Source organism: Drosophila subpulchrella, chromosome X, assembly GCF_014743375.2.
Source record: "Drosophila subpulchrella strain 33 F10 #4 breed RU33 chromosome X, RU_Dsub_v1.1 Primary Assembly, whole genome shotgun sequence".
Classification (NCBI taxonomy): domain Eukaryota; kingdom Metazoa; phylum Arthropoda; class Insecta; order Diptera; family Drosophilidae; genus Drosophila; species Drosophila subpulchrella.
The window spans coordinates 16022316-16050243 of NC_050613.1; the positions used below are offsets into that span (position 1 = coordinate 16022316).

Sequence of the window (27928 nt, forward strand, 5' to 3'; positions counted from 1 at the left end):
TCTTGACGATCTCTTCGATTTATTTCGTTTAGAAAAAGCGACACACAATATTACTCTTAATTGTTTCATGTTTTTTGCTCCTTGGACTTATTTGTGCAACAATAAACAAAATATAAATATTTGATTTTGTTTTCATTTTTCTAAAATCATCTTTTACTATTTCTCAGCTTATGGAATAATTTTTTGTTTTTTATTTTTTTTTTGCAGTGCGCAACAACAATATTTTCTTTTGTTAGTATAATTTTTTAATGTTTCTTGTTATCAGTTTAAAGGTTTTTTTCAAAAACGTTCTATCAGGAGGAGAGGTAAAAGGTTGGTTGTGGTTAGAAATTTATGATAACCCTCGGGGCGATTACCAAATTCTAATTATAAAACCAGAAATAACAAAAAAAGGGAAAAGCATAGATTGAACACAGAGAACATCGATATTTTATGTTTGTATTTTAAAGCGTTTCAATACTTTTTTAAAACCAAAACTAGTTTTAAAGGTCATTTTTTAATTTGCTCAAGTAACGGCAGTTACCAGGATTTTCATTCGAAAGAGACCATATTCCAATGATCCTTTCATATTCTGTTCTCTGTGTGAAAAAAATTGAGGAGAAAGGACGGGACAAAAATGGAAAAAATAAAATACAATGACATCTCCTCCTTCGCTTAGATTAATAGTTACATTTGTGATTTCATTTTTAAGTTTAGTTTTTAGATTCTGTTTCGATTTGTTAACAATTGTTTCATCCTGTTGGAGCCAATCGGCCCATATCTCGTTGTGCTTATTCTTCACATTTCTCCTCACCTTTCTCTTGCCCCCCCAACTTTTTTGATCCTTGTCTGTTGCTCCTTTCTCCGCTTTTGAGGTGCTCCTTTACTGTTAGGTAGCGAGTTAGAGAGAGACGGCTAAAGACAGCTAAAGGTACACGAGTACAAATACAATTACATCGGTTTTACAGTTAACGGTTAGCGGTTTAAACGGGTATTCCAAAATGTTCCCGGTTCACGCCTTGTAGGTCCTTTTCAAGACCCACTAAGCGTGTGTGTGAGCGTGAATGTTTCGAATTTGTTGTATATTTTGTGTTTTTGTTTTTATTAAAATTGTTCACTTTGTTTTGCGTTTTTATTTACATATAATAGTTTTACTTCATTTCAGACATTTGTTGAACATCGTTATCGTTACACACACGTGTGCATTTATGTATATATATATATACTTTTATATATATAAAGGGTTATTATTGTAACAGTTATTAGGTATACATACGTATATAAGATCTCGGCAACATTTAACAACAATTTTCTCTTATTCGTTTTAGTTTCTGTTTTTGTGTGGATTTGTTTTTGCTCTGCACTCGATTTTCATTTTCTCACATTTATTGCACAGTATATATTTAAATATATATATAGAATTCTTTAAATAATTGTATGTTGTACTTGAAACTTGCACTAAACTATAAATTGTACAAAAAGATTTCTCAGTTTTTTGCTTTTCCTTCAACTTGTTAGCTGTTAAGTTCTCTCATATCTTATATCAACTAAAGCAATCTACATAACACGTAATCCTCTCTCTCCCTCGATCTTCATCTGGGGTGGCGGGATAAGTGGGCGTGGTGGGGTTTATATTTTTGGGAACTTTGAGGTTGAACCTTACCTAAAAAACACACGCTTCTTGCACCTGATCTTCTTGTAACATTAACTTTATATAGTTTACTGATTTACCATTAGGTTAGTGCTTCTACATCCTTTTAACACACATACTTAAATAATAATAATATTAATAATAATAAGATACATTGAGTTGCGTGTGTTACTGTATGCGTTAAAATACCTCTCCTCTCACCCTAAAAAAAACCAAAAAAAAATCTCAAGGAATTCTACAACTATATTCTCACCATATATACTATATATATTCATACAAAATTCCCCAGTTTCCCGGGGGTTCTTCTTTGTAATTATTATAATTATTTCTTTTTTGGAGGCACAGCCACCATTTTGAACTTTAGGCCCTGTTCTGCTACTTTTAGACATTTTCCCCTACATTATTTTCGATGTTTCTCCATTTTTTTTTGGGGGGATGGATGGTTGGGATATACATAATATTATAATTATCGATCGAGTGAGAGAGATAGATGTGGCTATAGACGATCAATGACAACGACAACAATTGCAAGCGAGCGCCACAACAACAACAGCAACAACAATCAATTCAACTACAACAAATAACTAAATGTGCATTGAGCAGCTTGCGGCCACGCCCTCTCGCCATCCTCCGGTGCCACGCCCACATATCCACGCCACGCCCACCGCCTCCTTGACCCCGCCACCATTCTCCGCCAGCATTGCCTCCTATTTGGTTTCATCCTGATCCATCGGCTCCTCGGAATCATCGCGGGATAGGGTTCTGTTGAAATTATAAAACACATTAGATTTCGATTAGATTTCAAATGGATTCTTAAGCACCAACCTGTGCATCGACTGCATGGAGAGGCCGGCCATGGCGTTGATCGTCTCGGACTCGTCGTGCTCCACCTTGAGCGTTTCCAGTGCGGACAGACCCACCGTGTGCTCCAGCATCCTGACGCAGGGCCAATGCGTTTGCTGAAAGCCCACAAAAAGAAAGACAGATCAATCAGATGGGTGACAAGCAAGATGGGGGGGGGGAATCTTATAACCACCTGAATGGCTATCGTCTTCTGGAGCGTGTTGATGGCATTCTGGCAGGGCGGCCGCTCCAGCTCGGCCTTGGCTATTGGGGCGGCGGGATCGCCGAGCAGCGCCCGCACGCACTCTTGGGCGGAATCACAGATGGCGGCCAGATCGTAGCCACCCTCGAGGGCAAGCACCACCTTGCCGTTGGCCAGCTGGAGCAGCTCGCGGGTCATGAACCCAAAGCAGGCCGGCGAGACATGGTAGCCGCCCAGCGGAGCCGGATGGCCGGTGGCCGCATCGAAGCCGGAGGAGACCAGCACAATGTCCGGATTGAAGCTCCGCGCGATGGGCATCACAACGGTACGGAATGCAGCGATATACTCGGCGTCGCCCAGCGGCGGATTGAGTGCCCCAGACCATGAGATATTCACGTTGAAGCCGAGACCAGCACCGGAGCCGCACTAGGATAGAGAGATTACCCATTAAAATGTAGAAGGCATGATTGTAAAGCAGCAAACAACTCACCTCTGTGGGTCCGCCTGTGCCGGGAAAGAAGTTACCGTCATCGTGTCGATGTATGGAAATATATAGAATGTCGGGACTTTGGTAGAATGCTTGCTGTGTGCCATTGCCATGATGCACATCCTGCAAAGGGAGTGGATTAAGTATTGGTTCGAATGATTTAAATTGAAAAACCCCAAGAGATTTGAAACAAACACCCACCCAATCGACGATGAGGATGCGCCGCACCTCGGGCATCCGCTGGCGTAGCAACTTGGCCGCTATGGCGATCGAGTTGAAGAAACAGAAGCCCATGGCCAGATTGGCCTCCGCATGATGGCCCGGCGGCCGGACAACGGCGAAACCATTCCGCAGATCCCCCTTGGCCGTCTTCAGCGCCAAATCGATCACACATCCGGCGGCCATTCGTGCTGCTGTGGCCGTATGATGCTCATTCCACGTGGTATCCAGGTCCACACCCAAACCGCCGCACGACAGGCGGACAAAGCTCGCCGACAACGTGTTCTCCAACTTGGGTCTGCTCAACTGGCACTGATTCGAGCCAAAGAGCATGGCGTGCGCCTCCGTGTGCACCGTCTGCAGCTCCTCCTGGGTCGCCTTGCGGGCGCGCAGACGATCGCAGCGCTTCACCAGATCGGTCTCATTCAGACGCGCCCACACGCTTTGCAGACGACCACTGTGCTCCGGATGCTGGGCGTTGTCGCCGCAGATGCACGAGTGCTTCAGCATTAGCGGATCGTAGGCCAATCCGGTGGTGACCTTGTGCGGCGGCGAACCACTCGCCGGTGGCTGCTGGTGGTTGCGCAATTGGCTGGCATACAGAGTGCTCATCAGCTGGCGGTGCTGGCGATGCGGCAGCGAGAGGTTCACAGGCGGTATATGATCGGCCGACGAGGATGTGGCTATCGGCGCCGGCTGCTGCCCGGTGTCCGGAATCTGGCTAAGACCATGCGGACCCAACGGCACCAGCGGACTGCTGAGCGTCCGCGAAAGCGGTCGCATTAGACCCTTGGCCAGTTCCTCCTCCTGCTGCAGCAGTAGTAGCTGCTCCCGCTGCTGCTGCAGATACTCTTGATCCCGCAGCTTGATGCCGGACTTGGTGACGGAGGCGGAGTTGCTAGATAAAGACGTGGAGGGCGGGGCACGGTAGGCGGCTGCTGCCACCGCCGCGGCCAATGCTTCGGGCAGATTCTGGGACGTGCTGGTGGCTATCGTGCTGGTCAGCACCGTCTTCGGCGGTTTCTTCTTATCGGTGAGGTCCATCACCTCGGCGGCCGAGTCGTCATCCTCCTCCTTCAGCTGCGCCTCGCGCACCACATTCACGCCAGCAGCGGCGGCGGCGGCTGCAGCAGCTCCGCTGCGGGTTAGGACGGTCTGGCGGAGTTTCTGGTTCAGCACCTGGTGCTCGTACGCCTGGCGCTCCGCCTAAAATGAAATGAGATGCCATTTAAGAATATTTCTTGCTGGAGTCTATAGAAAAAAAGGGCACTCACCTCACTATTCTCGTAGTGCGTCTGGGCCACATTCAGCTGCCCGGCTCCGGTCAGCATCGGATGGCCCAGGGGTAGTGGGGCCGACTGCGTCCGTCCCAGCGGCCGGTGTCCCTGCTTGTGCAGATGCACCTGCGCCACCTGGGCATCCGTGATGGGCACATTGTGCTGGTGGCCGCCATAGAGGGCATGTCCATGTCCGTGTCCATGGGCATGGGCGTGAGCGCCGTGGTTGCCGTGACCATGCCCGTGGCCATGGCTATTGGTCGGCGGCAGGGATCCGGCGGCGGCGGCTGCTGCTGCCGCTGCAGCCACTGCGGCGGCATGGAGATTAACCGCCGAACCGGCCACACCGCCCAGCTGCTGCATGTAGGACGAGGACGAGGGCAGAATGGTGGAGGCGGCATGGGCCTGCGGCGGCGCCACATCGCCCACCAGCGAGGCCTGCGACGAGGATGTCGAGGTGGCCGAGGCACTGCGCACCACCGGCGACGGTTGCTGCGGCGCAATCCCCGTGGCCGGAATCATGGCCAGCGGCGCCGGCTGGCGGCCAACGAAGGCCATCCCCAGTGGATTGTAGTAGCCCGGCTGTCCGCAGCCGCCCTGGGCGGCAGCCACATGCTGATGCAGTGCAGCGAACATGGCATGTGCCTGGGCAGCCTGAGCCTGGGCCTGCGCCTTGGCAGCCACCTGGGCATTCACCTGGGCGTGCGCCTGCGCCGAGTTGGGTAAATGCGGTCGCCCCAGCGAAATGTTGGGCAGCGATGGTGAACTGAACAATGGCAAATCGTTGATGCTGCTCCTTTGGCCCGGCTGATACTGGCTGCCCTCCTCGTTCTCCTCCTGGATGGGTGCACTGGTCGGCGATCCGCGGCTACCGACCACGCCCACCGCCAAGGCGGCTGCCGAGGGCGGGGAATTGGGTCCCGAATCCGGTGTACTGTTGCAGTCTACGGGTTTTAGGGTTATAAAAAAAACACTGATTAACATGTGTTGAACATAAGAGTTGGTAGAGTTTGGAGAAGATAGTAATTGATGGTCAGTTAGTTAAACAGGAGCAGTAAAAACAACAGCGAAAAACAACAATTAAACAAGAACAACAACAATTAAAAAGTTAAACAAGAGAAAACGCTATAGTCGATGCCATCGACTATCAAATACCCGTTACTCAGCGAAGGGGAGTGTGAGAGAGATGGAGATATGCAAGCAGCAAAGCGACTGTTCACAATTGCACACCCCGCAAAGGCGCCACCTAGCGTCGATTTCATTATTTGCTTATAACATTTCAATGGATGATCCGATTTTAACAATTTTTGGCATGAAGATAGTATAGATAGATATACTATAGATAGATATACTATAGATAGATACACTATAGATAGATACACTATAGATAGATATACTACATAAATTCCAACTTTCTTGCTTTTATAGTTTCCAAGTTTTCAGCGTTCATACGGACGGACAGACGGACATTTCTAGATCGACTCAGCTAGTGATCCTTATCAAGAATATATATTCTCTATAGGGTCGGAAAAGCTTCCTTTTACCTCTTACACACTTTCCGACGAATCTATTATACCCTCTTACTCTACGAATTACGGGTATAACAACGTAAATCCATAATCAAATATTTTAAAATAAACTTAAATTCGGAATAAGTTCGTCTTGGTTCTATGCGTTTACTTCTCTAATAACATTGAGGAACAGAGTTCCTTTAATAAGAAAACCAAATACTTTACTTAAACTTTCATAACTCAGGTTCTTCAAGATTTATTTAAAAAAAACATACCTATTATTTTGTACATTGATAAATATAAATCTTTAAATATTACCATCAAAAATCTTAAGTGATAAACTTTTTAAAGACAGAAAGATTTTTAAATTTTATATTTCCAATTTAAGTTCTGAAACTACTAGCAAGATCTTGATCTAAATGGTAATGTTTCTGAATAGTCTAGTATGAATTAGTTAAAAGGTAACTTGAGTATTTGAAAACGTATAATATTCTACCAACAAACTAATCCTTTGTATATCCTCAAAGATCTGATCATTCGGTCACGAGGTTCGGAAAGTGTGACTTGAGTTCTGATGGGTCTGGTTGATAAATGATAGATGATGGATGGATGATACGTACTTGTGAGAACAGAGTTCTTTTGCTGCCTGCGCTGGGCCGCCTGGAGGAGGCGTTCGTGGCGCCGGGCTCCCGCCGGTCCGCCGATTCGGGCCTTGCGCTCGATGACGCTCTGCTTCAGCCGGATCTTCAGCAGGTTCGGTTCGGATGCTGTTTTGGGAGCGGTTCACACATGTGTTGGGTTAGTTCGGGGGTTAAGAGCTTCGGGCTTATAATTACAGGTAAGGTTCAGCTTTTAAAACAAACTTGCAGTTAGTAATTAGGTGTTCACTTTGAAAGCCATGCTTCCTGCTTATTACTTTTGATTTATGTCCAAACGAATTTGTATTCACCCCTAAAAGCTTAACCATTTACAACTGCTTCTCCAATTATACATTACAATTTGACTAAAAGTTCTATAAAATTAAAAAAAAAAAGACGAAAACCTAACACGAGTATGGTAATTTCAAACAAATCCCTTTTTATTTAAAGACACTTTAGTTAACTTTTGTTCCAAACACAAGGTTCTGACTTTAATGCATCCATTTAACTCGAATCTTGTTCTGTACTTTAAGCTAACTTATTCAATAAGCGAACTCAAATCTAATCCAATCTTACCCAATTTAAGCATATCCCATTCTAACCAGAAATTACCCAACGAATGTTATCTAAACAATACACACTCTCTGGCAATTTAGTTACGTGCGCCCCCACAAAAAAATATGTTTTCCTGCCAATTCAATCGCAAAAATCGTTGGTTATCACCTATCATTGTCAACATCTTTTATGGTTAGACAGTAAATCGAAGTTACAGCAGCAGTGTCAGGCAAAAAGAAACGGATTTTAATTGTAACTCAGGCGAGGAGGGCTTTCATTCATTGCGTCGTTCTTCACAGGGGGACTTTGGGGCTTAAGGCGGTAGAATTTCACCCATCCCACCTGCTGACACATCGTAATATTCAAGGGCAGGCGGCTGGTTATTTCACTCACCTGTCTTCCGCAGCGGAAAATCAGATTCGTATTTGAGCAGTGAGGAGGGCGGCTGAGGTATTTTGTACGGATGCGCACTGGTCACGGTTCCAGCTGGGAGGGATTCGCCCGAGGAGCTCTTCACCACGCCACTGCAAAAGAAATACGTAAGGATTATATATGATAAGCCATGGTGGGAGTGAGTGCATAGATAGATATATTTTCTAGGAATTTTACGGTCTTTGGTGTGGAATTTTTCCATTTAAGTTTAGATTTTTTGTGTTCCGTAAGTAAATTCTTGTGGCAAAACCCATTTGGGTGTAATGAGCTTCGATAACTACATATATGTCTATATAACTTGTAACTAAAAATGTATTCATATTTTTCTTTAAGGTAAATAGACTCCTGAGTTTTCACCTATGTTTATTAAATACTATATATGCTATTTTAAAAATGTTGTTAAAATGTATACCAATTATATTACTAATAATATCAACGTTAAGTGCCCTTAAATTTTAAATAGGCTGTTTTTGTCTATAGACCATTTTTTTCTTCCTGATGCTTAACTTAAATGACATTATGTCTTTTATTTGAGTGGTTAGTTTGGACGGGGCAGTTTATCAATGTGCCTGTAGCACTGTTGTACACTGTTTGTGTGGCGGCCGAGAACGAGCTTATGCCCGCTTTATGAAAACCTGCCAACCGCTGTTTTAAACTGTAAATTTCTTTAGCTTTAAGAGCTTTAAAACCTTCTTTAGATTAAAAAAGGACTATAAAACATTCCTTTAAATATAAAATTGAATTTCTTTGTGAGGTTGTAAGAACAAGGTAATTTAACATCATTCGTCAATTGAAATGTGCAGTATAAAGAAATTAATATTTCCATCAAGATTTTCCTATAACCTAGACCATATTATTCAGTATTTATTTTTATAAATGTATACCCTACATTTTAGGGTGTTCTTACAGTCTAAAATAACCCATCTTACCGATTCCTGTAGGGCGACGTGGTCGTGCCATTTGATTGCGCCGCCTGCGACTTCCTGCTCATGATGAAGCACTGTCAATGGAATGGGAATTTGATCAGAGCGGTTCCTTTGGGGACTTTGGGGATTAGAGATTGGATGTCTTACGTTGAGAATCTGTTTGACCTCGGGACTGGCATTGGCGCTACAGTTCTGCTTGAGTTTCATGCCGTCCCTGCCGCGTCCCTGTTGCTGCTGTTGGTGTTGCTGCTGCTGGTGTTGCTGCTGCTGATGTTGCTGGTGTTGCTGCTGCTGATGTTGCTGCTGGCGATGTTGCTCCTCAGCCACCGCGGCGGCTGCGGCGGCGGCTGTCACCATGCTCTCGTTTCGCAATTCCTGGAAAGCGCCATGTGAATTCACCGCAAACTGAATAATTACAATAAGTTCGAGAGAGAATCGTTTGTTTGTTTGTTGTTTCTTATCGTGGTGATTGCGGGGAAAGTAATAGAAATTTATGCGTTTTATGTTGGTAAAGTTCAATGGTTGTTGCTGTTGCCATTGAGTAAACCTATCCATCAAATATAATATCATATCATATCGGTGAGTGTGAAATACTCTTTAAATTGGCTAGCTTGTATCGATGTTTCCCGGAAATATTTCTTTTAAAAAAAGAAAGGTGACTAATTTCTTAATCGAGAGACACTAAAGATGCGCAAAATCTAAACGTCTGGCAGAAAATAGAGAGCGCGACATTTTCTGGAACATTAAAGACCTGTATGACAGGGCTATATAGAGTGCTAACGATGGCCTTAGTCATCGCGCAAGATGCTTCCGACACTTCCGGCACGATAATATAATATATTTCATATGTATAATTTCATTTCATCTCAATTCTCTTTTACTTTGTCGTTTGTTTTCATTTTTATTTATTTTTTTCGTTTCGATTTCTGTCTGTCGCCCCCACACAGCCATAGACATACTCACATCTCATCATCATTGTCATTATAATTATTATTATTTATAAAGACGAACAAAAAAAAAAAACATAGATGGATGGCAACAGCAACAAAAAATAACTGGTTGAACATCAACTGAGCTGCGTCGTCTACTCACTTGATACTTGTGCTCCAGTTGGAGTTTATGCTCCAATTCCATTTGCTTCGATTGCTCCTGAAACGTGTGTAAAAGCCGCTGCTTTTGCAGCTCCTGGCTCTTCTTGAGCTGTAAAAATTATTAAATGGGTACATTTTGAAATTAATTAAAGTGTTTAATATTTATTTAGAAGGAATAGTGATACGCAAGATCGCAAAATGCTTGTCGGTTATCAACTTGCGCTATCTTAAAATCAAACCATCAATTTGAAATTTAACAGATCAAGTTTTTCCTAATGTATTTGAACTTGTAGGGAAGTGTTTTCAACGTCACTTTTCCGAAAATTAATATTTTTCAAAGGCAAGTCGCTAATATCTGATCTATTGGTCATATTCCTGTAAAAGTTCGATGGTGAAATTCCAGCGGATTTCAATTCTACAGCTCTTGGCGTGAGCCAATACTTTTTTTCACTCTTAAAAGTTGTAGGGTAAGGTGACGAACTGATAAATACACACTAAAGCTCTATGCAGATGTGAAAATGATTTATAATTTATTCAAAAAGGTTGAGTATAAACAATAATGGAATACATTATTATATTTATATTTTATTTGTATTTTTTAATATTTATCTGACTTGGTTTCTCACAAATTTTTTCTCTGGCCCTGCTGAAACACAAATAAATTGAATAGGTTATTTAAATTTAATTGATAATTGATAAGAGAAATCGACTATTATTATTTGGAACTTTTGACGTGACATCACTTAAGAGATTTTAAGAGTTCGTCACCCTACCCTACTCGTCACCTTAACCTACACTCCCCTAATTATATTAAGATCTTCTTTAGATTTTATATTCTTAAATATGTAAGATGCCTTATTACACATTTGAGAATACGGCGCTAATTAGTTTCTAAGCTATTTAGTAAATAAAAGACCTAATAAAATCACAGCTTCATTGTAAATATGATTTTAAATTGATAGCGTCTTCGAAAAAATTGATTAAAATATGTTTTAATATGGAATCAGATTGTTTATTTTTAAGAAACATATATGTTCTTTTAATCTCAAAGGATGATTGGAACTTTGGCATCAATTTATAGTTACCAAATAAAATTTAAATCAGAAATATACATAAGTTTATCGAATAAGAATATAATCAGAATGTTTATCGATTTTAATCAAAGGTAGAAGATCAGAGTCAACAAACGTTCGATTTTATTTTTGTAAGTTGCACTTAATATTTTTGATGTTTTTAATAAATAAATTTTTGATAGAGTGTAAGAAAACACATCGATTTTAATCAAAGAAAGCCGATCTGCGATAACAAAAATAATATCATCGATTAAATTTGCAAGGTACCACTGATTGTTATTTGATTGCTTTTTGTATTCGTGGGTTATTTTGGTTTTTCATCTTCCTGATCACTTGTGGTCTTTGGATGTGTCATAATATTTGCATATTTCCCATGACCTTAGCCATATGCTTTCTCCCCCCTCTTTCTCATACTCTACTTTTCTTTCTGCGGGTATGTGTGTGTGTGAGTGTCACCCCCCACGCAGTCACACATGCAAAAATAAACGGAAAATAAATAAATAAATAAAGCAAATGATGTTTATCTCTTGTTTTTTATTTGGTTTGTCTTCTTGCACTGTGAATTTCAGGTGAAAAAAAAGGTGTTCTCACTTTTCAGCTTACTTCACTCAATAAACAATAATCTTTGGATTCTGCTGCCACTTTTGTTTTCTTATATGATTTTAGTGTAGTTTTTGGCTCTTTGCTTTCGATATTTGGTTATACACTTTTTGGCACTTTTTCATAGAATTTCCGAAAACTGCGTGTTTGAATTTCGTCGAATGCTGTTTTGGTTTTAAGTTTTTTGATGCCTAGTTTTTGCTGTTAATTCTGTTTTTAGTTTTTAGTTTTTTTTTTTATTTGTATTTTTATTTTGTATTTTCCTTTTGGTGTTTGGCGCGTTCGCTTTGGCCTCGGCATTTGCTGGGAAATGAGGGAGACGCTTTCATTTCAGTTTCACTCGGCCGACTGGCCCAACTGGCGAAAAAATCAAATATAAACACAAATTTCGAAACTGTTACGATGGATGCCTGAATGGGTGGCAGAGAAAGAGCGCCGCCAGAAGAGCACAAAGCGGAAGAGAGGTGAAGAAAGCAGAAAGGAGAAGACGGAGGGCGACAGAGAGAGAAATCTTGGGTAGACAAATGGGCGTTTGGCTGCTTCGATAGAAGACCGTCAACAACATGATTACTCAAACATCTTAAAAATCGCATCTTACACAGCAAAAAAAATAGATCTACAATGACACGCTGATATTACAAAATTTATAAGAAAAGAATCTTAAACAGATATAAAAAATTTCACAATTTTTTAATATTTTGGAAAAGTAATAATAATAATAATCTTTCATTTAAATTATTTAAAATTATTATATATGTTTTATATGATTTTCTCTGTGTTTTCTAGATGGATAGCTTTTCTAATTTTCTATGCTTGAGTTAAATTTAAATATAGAAAACGTAATTTCGATATTTTTTAGTTAAAAACCAGAACAAAGTATTTTTATACAATGTATTAAATGTATTTTTGAGTCATTTAAGTATTATATATAGTATCCATCATTTGTAGGATGTTTTAGATATTTTATAAGAATGATTTGATATTTTATCACGATCATACTTGTTCAGATTGATCCAATCTGGCAAGATTGATTCTATATTTAAGATGGTACAAGACATGCTATTGACCAAAGGTCAATTTTCACATCAGCTAAAACTAGATCTTTCCCTACAGAGGATATTCCTGCCTTTGCCATATGCCACATAGATTCCCAGGAAACTGCAATCCCCACCCCCCAAAAAAAAAGCACCCACCACCCCCTGCAGCGACGCCCGCTTGCACAACATTCGCCAGTTGCTATGGCCAATGCTATAATTATAAATATCTGCGCTATAATTATAGCAGGGCATAAGACAACACACAGGCACGCCCATATAAATAGAAACACTGCGGATCGGAGCGGGTTAAAAACAAAAAATGTAAAATAGAAGAAGGGCGGAGACACAAACAAATTAAATGAAATCAAATGAAATGAAAGCGGAAAAATGCAATGTCTGCCCTGACTCAATGATCATCCAAGTGTGATGATGACGATGATTGTATCGAACGAGGAATTTCCGGAAATTGGATGGATAATAGATTCAATGGAAACGCTTTAGTAATCGATCACAGATTGCTCTATTTTTAGGCTTGTGAAAAAAATGTTTTGTATTTAAAGAAGATAATTATACATACTAGTTTCAAATGGTATCTAGAAAACACGTTAACAATATTAATAAACCATGAATCGCTATAAATTAGCAACGAATTTCCGAAAATTCTGAATTTTATGATTCAGAGTAATAGCTTAGGACTTTTTGTATTGTATTTGGATTTTAGAAATCCTTATAATTGTTATAGGACCAACTGCAACCATTTTATTAAGTATCTATACAGTATCTGGGTTTTATAAATCTATCTTTCCTATCGCAATCGAATTCCCAATCCTTACGCTCTCTTTCCCAAAATGCCAAACTATTCTTGCCCAATTTGTGTGCGAAGATCAAAGATCAATGATCATCTTCATTAAGATCTTGTCAACCCTCCCACTCCCACCCTCCACCACCCACTCCCGCATCAATTTTTGCTAATTTGCATTTTGCTCGTGCCACCGAAACCGAAAAAAAAATACGGAAAACGAAAACAGAACACAAAATGCTAACGGAAAATAGACTGAGGAATTCAATAAAACATTTTCACTGATTGGCAATTGCTCGTGTGTGCGTGATCTAACCAGCCATGTGTGTGTGTGTGTGTGTTCTTTTTAAAAATAAAACCCGCAGAGTTTATAAAAGAACAAAAATAAATTCAAAGGAAAAACCGAAAATAACAAAAACGGCAAACGCGTTGATGAAAACCGAAGGCAGCTCAAATGGGAGGAAAATGGGCAAAGTACACAGAAAAGAAAATAGTGATCATATTTATATACAAAAGAAAAGGGTAACAATCTTAATTTTGAATTTTAGTAAATAATATTTTAATTAACGATACAAATGAATACCAAATTAATAAAAATCAAATGTTTTCGAAACTTTTTTTAAATGCCAATAAATGGGAGGAAAATGGGCAAAGTACACAGAAAAGAATATAGTGATCATATTCATACACAAAATAAATAGTATCAATCTTAATTTTTGAAGGCCTGACGGATTTTAATTTAAGTAAAAAATATTTTCATTAACACTACAAATGAAAACAAAATTTTTCAAAAATAAAATGTTTTCGAAACTTTTTTTTTCAATGTCAATAAAATCTTTTCTTGGCCATGCTATTTTATATTACTTAAATTAAAGTATTGTTATAATGATGTACATTTTTTTCCGTGTACAGAGGCAAGCAGAAAAAAGAACACGTCGAACATTATGCTGCATATAAGAAACTCTTTAACGTTAAAAATAAAGATTTCAAACGAAAACAAAACAAAAGAAATGCGACGAGAAAAATGTAAAAATAAAAACCAAAAATTACGACAAAAATAAGAAAGCAAACTGCAGCCAAAAATCGAGGCATAAATAAATCCCCAAGACTATAAATTGAATGTAAGCAGTACCAGAAATACGAAGAAGAAGCAGCGCTCTTCAAAGAACAGGGGCGTTGGGTGGTGTGTGTGTGTGGGGGGGGGAGGGGGGACATGACATGGGCAGAGGCAGAGGCACAGAGGGGCAGAGGGGGTCGAGCAGGTGGGCTGCTGCACATGCACATGCTGGCCATCATGCCCGGCTACAGTGAACACAAGTCAGAGAAAGACGACGCAAATGCCAAAAATGTTGTTCGGTACAGTAAACAACCGCTTAAGGCTTTATACAGATGGGTCTACTTTTTAAACTATCGGGGGACTGACAACATCCTATTTACATTTCTGTAAAAACAGATAGCATTTTTTACGATGGCTTTAAATCTCTAGAGATCTCGGGACAACCCTATATAAAACCATAATTTAATGTAATTTTTTTCAAGGACTAACAATTTTTTTTATTTTCTTAAGCATATACATAATTAATCTGAATTGACAATGTATATTTCTGATTTTAATACCTGTTTTACTATACTGATACCTTTGAAGGTACCATCACATTTAATAGAATAATATCATATCTAATTTAACAGCAATGTTATAATAATAATATGATAATAATACCTTAGCACCAAAATAACAACCCCCAAATAACTTAAATAAAACTTTTGAAGGTACTACCACATTTAATAGAATAATATCATATCTAATTTAACAGCAATGTTATAATAATAATATGATAATAATACCTTAGCACCAAAATAACAACCCCCAAATAATTTCAATAAAACCTTTGAAGGTACTACCACATTTAATAGAATAATATCATATCTAATTTAACATCAATGTTTTAATAATAATATAATAATAATACCTTGCACCAAAATAACAACCCTCCAAATAATTTCAATAAAATCGTATGTATAAACCTTCTCTTATATATTTTAAATACTTTTAAAACTTTTTGTTCATTATAGGCAGTTATATCTATATATCCTCCGCAATCGCATCTTCTCCGACATTTCTCGCTCGCTGTGCGGCTCTCTTGACTCGCTTTCTGCCTATTTTTAGATGATTTTATTTAAAAAATGCGCAAAAACTCATACATATTTTCGTAGTGAAAACAATAAATATAGAATCATTAAGTTGTACACGCGTTTAAATTTAGACTCCCAACAAGAGGAGCAGCATCCCATCGGCATCGGCATGGGCACACACACACTCACTTGATTACACGCACCACACAAGAGCCAGGCGAATAAAGTATAAATAAAGCGGAAAACGAACGAAAAGCTCAACAAAAATAAAACAGCAAAAAGGGAAATGTGGAAAACCCAGATGGAGAAACTGGACAGAAAAGCTAGCCAGCAATTCGAAATGATGGTCCAGATACTGTAGGATGTTGCATGTTCTTTAAACTAGAACCCTACTTTGTCAAGTTGGGAGTTGGGATTTTTATTTAAACTTAGTATACATAGATAAATATCTTTAGGATGAACTAATTTTTTAGTTTCGGATGCTTATATTTTTTTTAATATTTATTGTCATGATATTATGATATTGATTATAACTTTCCTATATCATCTATCATCTACAGAAACCTTTTAAAAATTCTTAAATGTTTTTACTTCCTTTCCAACTATCAACATTTCCAATAAAATGACAAAATACCCCGAAACCCATACTAATTTGTTCTGAAATCGCAGAAAACTAATGAAAAACTAATTCTGTGACTACTACGATGACGACATGTTTTATATTTAAAATACCTCAAGCCAGGCTGCGGAGTTATTAAAAATATTGATAACCTCACGGATTTTGCCTAACCTGCCCATGGAAACAAGTGTTTACCAGAGGTTATTTTTGGATTTACATCTGCATTACGCCCCATACATTTGAAATGATGATGTTATAATTATGATGTTATGTTCTCTACAACTGGTATATTAATGTGTGATATTATGAAAAAAACCTACCGAAATCAATCTAACCATTGTGCTATTTCATCACGGAACGTTTAGATCGATTCATAGCGATGTGGGGAACACTCACCTCCATGATCTGCTGATCGATATCCACCGCCGAATGGGGCTTGAAGTCCAATGTCAGAGTGCCCGGCGTTATGTGCAGCAATCGCTCATCGCTTCCGGCTTCTGATGGCAGATCTGCGAATTGACAATGTAAACACACGACTGAGCAAGCGAAATTGAAACGTTTCTGAGAGGGATATATAGATTCGTGTATTTTTAATATACATATATAAATACACATATATAGATAGATAGAGGCTCTATAGGGATTTGGAGGAGGTGTGACCCGCTCTCCGAACCGATTATGTAGATAAGGCCGCGCTTATCAGACGCTTTTCAAAATAAATCTAAAACGTATTTTTTCGACGCGTTAGACCCTCGATGGTTGCTATTTCTATTTACACAGGCAAAAATATATCACAATTATGTTTCGATATATAAATATCATTTTATTTTTTAAGATTTAGCAGATATACAATATTGGGGAGAAATTGAGGGATTTTTTTTACCATTTATTGAACATTGGAAAAAGAAGAATACTTCAAAATGTCTCTTGATTATTTAAAAAAATATTGTTTTGGCGAATTTTTTGGTCTCTTTAGACTGAGTTTCTTTTTAGTTTTTCTCAGTGTATGACTATTTATAGTAACCTTTTGCAGTACAAGTTAACAGGCGATTACAACGATTTTCTCTCGACTTTTGCTTTAGCTTTTTCTTCTTTTTTTGTCGCACGTGACGCCCAAGCAACTTTTATTTTTTCTCTCTCTCACTCTGTCTTTCTCTCTTTTGCCTCGCTCAAAAAATTTGATTTGCTGCCAAAGAAATATCATGAAACAAAAATCGAAAAAATCAGGAAAAATCGGTTGGAAAATATTTCATTGATAAACATTGGTAGCGAAGCAAAAAAAGAGAGGCGCTGATATTTTCCCATCTCTCTCTTTTCATTCTTTTTCTGGACTAATTGCGCGCCAATAAGAATGCGGAGATGACTAACCGAAATGTCCAATTAGTAATGATTCCCTCTCTCTCACTCTCTCTCTCTCTCATGCTCTTTCTACTGACAAGCGCTGATCTAATCAGCAAAGTCAAGTTTTTTTTGGTCTAGAAATTGATTTTAATTGAATATTGGTCTGTTATGTGGTGGTGCTAAAAATAGAATTAAAAAGAGCAAAGCCCAAAAGCAGCAACAAAACAAAAGCACAAACGCATGTAATGCATGTTGATACATATGTAGATATTTACGTATGCTACAATCAAATTAAAATTTATAGAACTAGCTACGTTTTAATTTTTTAACAAAAACGAAATAAATTTCCATTTAATTTGTAATTGTTGTGGTGTTTATTTTTAAGAATAGAATTTGGATACACATTTTATTTATAACCAATTATATTTGTTTTGCTTTTGCTTTGGCCTTATTATTTTGACCGCTGCTGTGGGTGGGGTGTCCACAAGTGTGTGTGTCGGTGCATATCTAACTGAACAGGCCGTGACCTGCTGCGCTGCTTGCTGCGCTGCTTGCCGCTCTGCTTGGCCATTCTATTTTTAGCCGCATTTATAAATCGTGCATGGCTTTGGGGAGTATATTTAGAAGTGGCAACACACAGATAGCACAACTACAGACACAACTACAACAACAGCACTGCATATTGCACAAAAACACAGAGAAACATGTACAAAAAGTAAAAACGAGATAAAATACAAAGGAAAGCACAAACAACATCGCTTACGTACATATGTATGTACATATGTATATGAATGTACAATGTACATATGTACATAAGTATCTGTAGTGTTGTGTGAACTTAAAACGTGAAGACAAAATCCAAATGGAAATTTCATGCAAAATGCAATGGGATATGGAAATCAGATGCGAATTTGCGATTCCCTTTGGCCAACTATAAACTAATTTTACATTAAGCTTATTTACCACCAGAGAGACCCACATTTTTAGTTTTTAAGCGCGATATGTCTTCTATAAAATATTTCTTTCTTACCAAAGTTAGGATGATTAAGTTTTTACATTGTACATGCATGCATAGATGAAAACAAACAAAGAACATTTCTACATAATTAACTAAAATTCGACTTAAATCGAATTGGTTTACAATTGTAGGGTATTCCCAAGTTAATAAGCCCGTTTAAAAAGATGATAAGAGAGGAATGAGAGACACGACGAGAGTGCAATTGCAGGTGCAGTGAGTGGGAGAGGGATAAGGCGAGGGAAAGAGAGTGGCTTGCAATCAGCTGTTTTTATTTCTTTTTGGCAATGCCGTTTTAAATAAATGCAAATGCGTATCAGTCACTCTCTCTCTTTCTCTCTCAGTCTCTCTCTTTCTCCATCTGTCTATCTCTAACCCACAACTCCCCCTCTGAAACTTTTTTACGAACTTCAAGGTCAATTCGTGTGTTGACATAGAAACCAGGCAACCAAATGGCACAACAAAAACAAAAACACGTGTATGAGTGTGGTCGCAGACGAAAACAAAAAAAAAAATAAAATCAGTATACAATTTTATGAGAGGGGCTCTGCTGTCATAGAAATTGAAACTGAAATTCAATTGGAAATTGATACGACGAAAACAGAGAGTGAGAGAGCAGCTTAATATATACCGCCCCCCGCCCACCGCCCCCCTTCCAACCCACACTCCTTGTTTCGCGCTCTCTATCTCTCTCTCTCTCTTTTATTTCTTCCTTCCTCAATAAGTTTGTTTTGAGTGATAGCACGGTTTCAATGGGTATGTGTGTGTGTGCCTTTGTATGGGTATTGTGTGGGTAAATTTCCAGCGCGCGCATTCTATAAATAGAAACAACAACAGCTAAACTTTTGGGCCAGGCCAAAAAGAACACAAAATACGTACGTTCTCGTTGTTGTTGTTGTTGTTTTTTTTTTGTGTTTTAAAGTTCTAGGCCATAAAACTCCACCAAATAAAAAAAAACCCAATATACATATAAATACACCCCGATTCTGCGGGTTTACCTTGACAAAAGTAAAGCCCACAATAACACTGATAAATAGAACTAGAGTAGTTATTCCATTCGGCTTTTATCTTACGGTTATGATGAGAAAGTGTCGTTAATAATATTAGATTGCCCCAATAGTTTATAGATCTTAAGATCTGTTCTACCCATCCATCAAAACCAATGTTCTTGATAATAGAGGACCTCAAAGCTGAACTAATAGAACTTTGGAATATAATAATTTCAATAACTTCAATTGGGTGTACCGCTGTAACCTTCCTTGGCTCAACAATTTCAGATAAGGTCTACAATAATAATAAATATGTATGTAGTACATACATACCCCGTGTTGATATAAATATTTTTTCTTATCATAATAACAATATAATTTTTCTAGATTTCAGGAAATAATATTGGGACAAGCTAATGTAGGTATGTTTTGACAAACATTAATTACTATATAGATAATCTTGACGACTACATGGGATTTATTTTGAAAAATGACTCATCTAATTTGTGGCAAAATGCAGAACCCACAAGGTAACATTTCCTTTTCAACGAGTGCGGTGGATAAATGAAATGAATAAATGAAACGCAGCGACGCCGCTTTTAATAATAGTACCCCACAGTGAAGACAGTGGCGTGGGGGGGGGGGGGTTTCTGGGAGGGGGTTTGGGTTGTGGGGGTTACAAGGGCGATACATAAACCCTAACGATTTTATATAACAGCTGAAAGCACACAGAGACAAGCACAAACAGCGAACCGAGTTTTATTCTTGGAATGCCATTACAATAAATGCTCCACTGGCACTGGAGAAAACAAAATAAGTGGGGTTGTTGGGGTTTGGGTGGCTCGGGTGGTTCGACCTTCTTGCAGGTGCTGCGTGTTTCACAATGGAACAACACAACACAACAACGGCAAAAGGAAAAACTTTTCACTTATTGCGTCTTAGACAATCAATTTTGCCCCACATGGGGATGCGATGTGAGTGTGCTTTAATGCAAAGCTGGGCAATTAATTTCTATATATAAATATTCCCCAAAAGTTCAATTCCGATAGAATGCCAACACAGTACGGAAATATTATCAATGCAAGGAAATATTCAAGAAAAACGTTGGTTAGATTTATCAAAGACAAGAGGCTAATTAATCCAATATAATAAATAACAATGTCACCAAACAACAGCTTTACAAGTCGTTAAGGATTATAAAAGTTATTACAGCAAGCACTGAGTAAAGGATAACAAGGCTAAACTTCTCACAAACTTTCCAAACTTGATGTCCAAAGTGTTTATTGATGTGTTTAGTTTATCAAAGTTTTCAGTTGGCCCTTAATTCAATAAGTTGGATATTACAATTAAACTTTGCAGACTTGTTGGAGAATAAGGTATGTTCGAAGTGCAATAATATTAATGTAAAATAGTTTTAAGGACTGTATGATGGATAAAGTTGGCACTATGAATTACAAATGAACGGACCTTTTGTACCAAAGACCTTGGAAAAGGAATACCTTATACAATATAATATCAAATATTCCAATGAAGGTCACCATTCAGCTCAAAATAAGTGGATAATGCTAATCATTATTGAACGATTTAATTATTAACTTGGCTATTATCGAACAGAGGGCAAAACCCATGATTACAAATTCACCCCGCGGTTTTTTTCTCCGAACAAGTCCTTGGCCGAAGGTAAAAGCTAATTATAAAATCAACCCTTGACATTGCGAAATTCGCATGTTCTAAATGACCCCACGAAACAAGTGGATTATAATAGCCATTAACCAAGGCAAGGCTAAACTTTCTGATTATTAATTCAATGGTTTTTTTTTTTAACAAGTTCTCGGTCGCAGGAAAATGTAATTTTCGTCAATTCCCAAAGGGGAAATCGATGCCCTCCAGCTGGACTTTCACTGGAAAAAGTTATTTCCAAACAATTAGATGGAGATCCTGAGAACCAGAGATGGAAACGGATTGGAAAACGGTTCTGAAGACGACGTAGAGAATACCCGAAATCCCCGGAATCCCCTGAAATCTATGGACGCGTCGGCGGATTGCACGTGGCAAAAACAAAACAGAGAAAACGAGGGGAAAAAAGTGGGGAGGGAAGGCAGGGCCCGGTTCTCCGGGTTTCAGGGGCTTTACGGGTCTACGGGTCTCCGGGTCCGGTCGTCAGTCAACAATCCACGCACACACACACGGCATACATTTACACCATCCATTTGAAAGGCAAGTAAATTTTGTTGCCGTTGCTTTTGTGTCTAAAAATAGACGAAAATCGATAAACGAATGTTTTTCTTTTTGGTTGCAAACAAACAGACGGAGAGCTGAAGCGAGCCCGAGAATCGGGGAGCGAGAGAGCTGAGCACGAAGCAAAGATTACGGGGCTCCAAATCCATCTCCTCCAACACCCACCACCCACAACCCATCACCCACTTTCTCGCTTTTCCCCGCCCATCCACCCACCCATTTTCCAGTCCATCCACGTGCTTGGCATTGGCAGTGGTTTCGATGGGTGACCAAAAAGGAAAGCGTCCAGGATTGGCGCTGAGCAGTTAGCTATTTTCTGGCATAAACACTCTAAGATACGAGTTCAAACCCTTGAAAAAAACTCATATTCGGTAATTTTTTTTTTATATTATACGTTTTTTAAATGTAAATATAACCCATTAAATATTTTAATTAACAATTGTTTAATTACTAGGTAGACAACAAAATTAGCTATCTAGAAATAAATGGATTCTTTAATAATCTTCAACCTTCGAAATACAAATATTTTTGATATCCTGGAAAATAACGTTGAAAACGGTTTTTTGCATAGCAGAAACCAGACAACTTTGAATTCTTTCATCACAAATGCATATTAATTTTAACAAGAAGATACGCTACAGTCGAGTGCCTCGACTATCATATTTCAATTACTATGGAAGGCATATCTTTAGGCGCGACCGCGCCACCTAGCGGAGGACAACGGTATCACTGACCTTGCCTATTTAACTTTGTTTGTCATGACTTTTAAAATAATTATGCGATTGGTACGACTCTCAGCACTTAGATAGGTATTGATAAATAAAGTCTATTTGAATTTACTCTGAATCAAAATCTTTAAAAATGTGGAGGGGACAAACAGACATCAGACATCAGACATCTGCCATAAAAAATGTATTTATTAAGAACACTTAAAATCTATATGCTTAATCCCACATTTCTAGCTTTTATAGTTTCCAAGACCTCAGCGTTCATACGAAAAGACTCGGCTTGAAATGGACTATATATACATAATTTCTAGGATCAAGAAATGAAGACTTTAAAAGAAATTGAAAGTGTATGCTGAGTATACAATTAGTAAATGAAAAAATAAAACATTTAGGAGGGCGCGCTATTTTTGTGGAGCCCCTAGCTTGTAGTAATTGATGTACCGGCAATGAGAAGACACCGACAACACTGGTCAGGACCAAGACCAACCACCCGAATATTCCCCGCCCCCTACATATATCTATTCTGTTTGCCATGAAAGAGACGACCCGACCATGGACAACGTTCTTGTTGTTGCTCTCGGCCTGCCCGGGACGAAAAAGTTAGTAGATCCCACTGTACAGGCACACCCCCTCCCCTCCACCCCATATCAACCACCCGAGAGAAGCAACAAACGCACAGTGGTTCAAGCTGTGCAAATATTCAACCAATTTGATTGGAGTTGCTCTAGAGAAAGGGAAAATACCTAGTATTCCGCAGAATTTTAATAAACTATCTGTCAACATAAAATATCTTACAATTGAGAGAGTTTAAGTCATTGTTTTCGACTTATATAGGGGGCCACAATGGCTCAAATCAATAAAATACTAAGGATAGAACACATAATAATTCTTGGTTAGCAAAAAGACAAGTTTATTTTGTTGACTCTTTATATAACTAAATGATTTATTTAACATCTATAAGGAAACAAGCCACAACATATTAATATTCTTCTATTTGCGTGTCAAAGTTTTAGTTTAGGATTCATAAATTTTTCTTGAATTAAAGTTTAAGCATTTATTAACAGAATGGCAAACTTTTTTTTTAGATAACTCCTACGATTTTATCAACAAGAGTAGTCGTCGAAAACAAATAACATTTAACATAAACATTATGAAGTCTTGAAGTTTGATTCCCAAACAGTTTGTGTATGTGTGCTTAGTGTGACCAGTTTCGACAGTACTCTGCACATTATTCTGCCTTATAATTCCCAATCGGTTTTAATCCCGTTTTTTTTTGCTAACTCAGCCCAATGTGCATCATCCATTGACAACGCAGTTCTGGCCCGCTTTTGTGTATGTGCTTATTACAGTTATTTTTGGAAGCCAACACACACTGCCACACAAACACTCACACAACCAGACTGTGTAAGCTTTTGTTTGAGTGTATGTATGTGTGAGGTCTCTGTGTACATTTTGAATTATGTATTCCGAATGTTGTTAATGCTAAAGCTATATGCAGGTTACATACGAAAAGCCAACAATAGAGGATATAATATATAATAACCACCCAATAGTGCCCTAAACTAGTACCCAATATACATATGTATCTAGGGGATAGGGGGATTTAGCAGGGTCCTTCGTTCCCACTTACCGTGTATTGGTATTCTATCGTCGGGACTAGACATTTTGCATATGGAATTGGGGGAGGGCGGAACCTGCAACAAATCAGAAAATCAAATTAAACAATATGCCAAAAAAATTAATTTAAACATTTTACAAGGATTGGCTTTGTTTTATTATCCAGAAAAAGGAATTGTAACGACTGCAAGATCTAGTTCCCCCCATGTATTTACAACTATATAATTTACAAATATCTATATTCTTCTGTTTTAAATATAAAATGTGAAATGCATAACTTCAAACTTCAAAACGTTATTCCAGTAAAACTAAAAGATTACGTTTATCTGCACTTCACGTTCTGATTCATTCTGAGAAAAATTCACCCATGGAAATACCCAACTTCCTCAAACAAAGACAAGGATCATATAGTATATATTTGTGTACATTTTTTTAATATGCATGATTCCGCCAAAACGCGAAACATTAATTTCATTCAAAAAAAATTCTCAGAAACAGATAAACATGGAAAAATAAACCGAAAAACAAGTGCCTGATAAGGCAGGAATATTTGGAAAATGTTTCTGTTGTCGTTTTCGGAACTCCGATAATGATATGTAAAAATAAATTCTTGCTTGTTTCCGTTTTTTTGGTTTTACAGTCGAGAGCACTTGAAAGGGGAATTTTCGCTGATCGAAAATAATTTAAATTTTCATTTCAGGTGCGCCTTTTTGGGGGCGTGGTCGAAAAAAAAGACAACAATATGCCCTATTGACCTTCACAAACCCCACACAAAACTATACATTTTGTACAAACATACATATGTGACGCACAAAACAATTTCCGTTCACTAATTACACGAGCAAACTGAACATAAGCGACCAACCAAGAAACCCAAATGGCAGAAATTGCATTGTAAATAAATTACCGCTAAATCGGTTTTAGATAAGTACAAAACCTTTCGACTTTATTCATAAATAATTCTAGCAATTAATCTCATAAAGTCCCTTGCAATTAAAGAAAAGTAAGAAGGTGACGTGGAAATTCTTAGGAAAGGAGACGAACAAGCCCTTTTTAGGTTTTTCGTATTTTAAAATATAAATAATTCAGCTTTAGTTTGCCTAAGAATAATTTTTTAATATTAAATTTGAAGTCAATTTTGTAGGTACTTATTTACTTATAAAACCAGTTGCAAGGTCACACTGGAAATTTAGTCGGAATATGAGTTTACAAGGCCACACTGTAAGGACGCAGAGAGTCATAACAAATAGAAAAACAAAGCAGTTATATGTGGATTTAAGAGTATCTTGAGCATTTCCCTCTTCTAAGAACAAAAGATACAATTTTTAGATTAATTACGACTAAAATAAAGTTTAATTCGCTTCTGTTACATTCTTGTATTTTACAAATGTGAAAATGAGTGTGCCCACACTCCAATCATAAACGTTAAATCATGTAGGTACAATGTACATTGTAAATATGTATGTATAAAAAACAAAATTAATACTACTATACTATTTAACCTGTTGTCCTGCGGTTTTTCCACTTTAATTAAAAAATTAAATTTCCGCCATGAGAATACAAGATGGAAACTTTCCTCAGCTTTAGTTTTTTGATACATAATAAACAAATTAAGCCGAGGGGCGGAGAGTGGCTAGAAGAGTAAGTTGGCAGCCTCTATTTATCGTGGCGAGTCATATTAATTATAGTCATCAGTGGGTTGCATTGTGAGCTAGAAATGCGTGTTTTCCACTGAGACGACACAAGCAAAATAAAAACTACGTTGTAAAATATGTAGTTTAAAGCTGAAATATGTAGCGTAAGAAAAATGAGATAAACAGTGAATAGATTGGCCTGTTAAATGATTTACGATCCCGTTTGCAGGTGACCAGTTCCCGGGCTCTAATAATTCCCAAAAGGTTGCTTTTGTATCTGACCTAATTTCAATTGAATTAACGATGTGTACAGTGGGATATAAATCGAAAACTTATAACATCTGGCAAATAAATTGGGATAGTACTACTTAAATATTAATATATAATAGCTACTATTTTAATCTGGTTTTTAATTAAACAGTTTAAGAAAAATCTTTTATATTGCAAAAACAATTTGCATTTTGAAATTTACTGCAATTTTTTGAAAGAGGAACATAGAACAACTTCCTAATTGAAAAATGTTTAAGGTTGTTTAAAACTTTTATTTTCGAATTTGAACTGAAAGGGTTTATGAGTTTCGCTTATTGGGTGACCACTGTAGTTAAATAAATGGATCAAGAGGAAAGAGAGGGGAAGAACGAAGAGAGATCCAACAGAAGATTGAGAAGTTCGGCTCAAAGCGAACGAAACAACAACAAAAGATCCGCAAATTCCATTCTGTTGTCGTTGCTTTTGTTGTTGTTACTGTTTTATTTTCTGGCATCATGTTGATAACCAAGAAAAGAGAAGGAGAAGAAGATGGAGATGGAGAGAAGGAGGAGAGCGAGAGTGAAGAGCAGAAGAAGCGAGCACAACATAAACCAGTTCAATGCGCTTTGCGGTGGAGCTTTTATTATTTATTTTTCTGCTTTTTTTTTGGGTGGCAGCCACATTTACAGCAACTTTACTAAGTGAACAAAATCAAATCATCAAATGCAGAGTGGGAAAGAGAAAGCAATAAAAGGAGAGGGGTGTGGGAAGGGGGAAGGGGGAGATGGAGGAGGAGAGAGCGAGAGCACTTCATTTAGCACGCACACACTTGTTACATAAATAACGGCGAATCGAGTGAGAAGCAAGACAGACGAAAAAGAAGTCTGGCTGATCTAATAAGAATACACGGAGCGAGGACAAACAAACAAACAAACATAAATACCTCTTCCGAGTGGTGCAAACTGCTTGCTGCTGCTTTTGTTGTATTTTTTCTATTGTCGCTTTTCCAACTTGTTCCACAAAATGCGAAAAATGATTAACGAAAATATAAAATAAATAACGCACGCTCTCGCTCTCTCCTCCTCACACTGCGTGTGTGTGTTGGTGTATTCGTATATATATATATATATATATACTGTACGTTGAATTCACGACTTTTTTAAGTTAATTTTTGTGTTGTTGTTGCTGCTGCTGCGGCTACTGCTGCTGCTTTTTGTAGACGTATATTTTTGCGCTCTTTTTTCGCCTTTTCGCTTTTTACCTTCTTTTGCTTTTGCTTTTCTCTTTCGTTACTTGTTGTTGCTGTTGTTATTTTTGTCACTTCACATTTCGCAGTTTCTTTTTGGTACTAGTACTACGACAACTGCCTCTGCTTTTGCCTCTTCTCCTCATCATCGCTCATTCTCTTTTGCTTGTTGATTCGCCCACAATTTATTTCTCGTTTTCTCGCCGTTTTTGCACGCGCACGCACTTTCTGTTGTTGTTGTTTTGGTATTTCAAAAAAATTTTAATTTTTGCCGTGGAAAAACAGAAAAAAAACAAGAAAATATCCTATACGAATTTTCGGGTTTTTATTTGGGGGGAAAACGCGCGATCTGCGGTTGAACTATCCGGGGCGACAAATTTCTATGTTCCGAATCCGAATCCGAATCGACGATTATTTGATTATTTTAATAAAATAAAAAGGCAAATACTCGTGTGACCAGGCGTCGAGTGTGACCGCAAAAGTACGGCGAGAAATACCGGCAACCAGAAAGTACTAAATGGAGTAAATACTAGATAAGCATGTAATGGTATTTAAATATAGGCGCGGATTTCTAAAGAGGTTATTCTCTTATTTTCTTTAAGCCTAGAAGAAATGAAAGCGAATTTCATTTTGTTTTTACATTTTGAACATTACATTTGTTATCTTTTTACCTGGATCTACTATATTTTATAAATTATAGTAATTGGTATTTTTCTGATTGAACAAAGTTGTGGGTCACTTTGATTGTTACCAACACATGTTTATAATTTTATTAATATTTTTTGTATTTTGTTTATAA

General features: G+C 38.2%; 1 protein-coding gene across 7 annotated transcripts; it reads right to left on the minus strand.

The window, feature by feature from the left end:
* Positions 1-1196: 1196 nt before the first annotated feature.
* On the minus strand, positions 1197-27580 carry LOC119558365 (histone deacetylase 4). Of its 7 annotated transcripts, none has more exons than XM_037871872.1 (14): positions 27145-27579; positions 24014-24077; positions 16469-16581; positions 9813-9920; positions 8868-9125; positions 8724-8794; positions 7756-7886; positions 6790-6936; positions 4656-5602; positions 3364-4587; positions 3166-3285; positions 2667-3101; positions 2456-2589; positions 1197-2392 (listed from the first exon to the last, which is right to left on the minus strand). In XM_037871872.1, the coding sequence occupies exons 2-14, from the start codon at positions 24045-24047 to the stop codon at positions 2338-2340; spliced, it is 3777 nt and encodes a 1258-aa protein (XP_037727800.1). In that variant the 5' UTR covers positions 24048-24077; positions 27145-27579; the 3' UTR covers positions 1197-2337. The 7 variants fall into 7 exon arrangements, with proteins under 7 accessions (XP_037727800.1, XP_037727801.1, XP_037727799.1 ...); XM_037871873.1 differs by having other exon boundaries at positions 8868-9095; positions 26827-27579; XM_037871871.1 differs by having other exon boundaries at positions 26827-27579.
* Between the last annotated feature and the right edge of the window lie 348 nt (positions 27581-27928).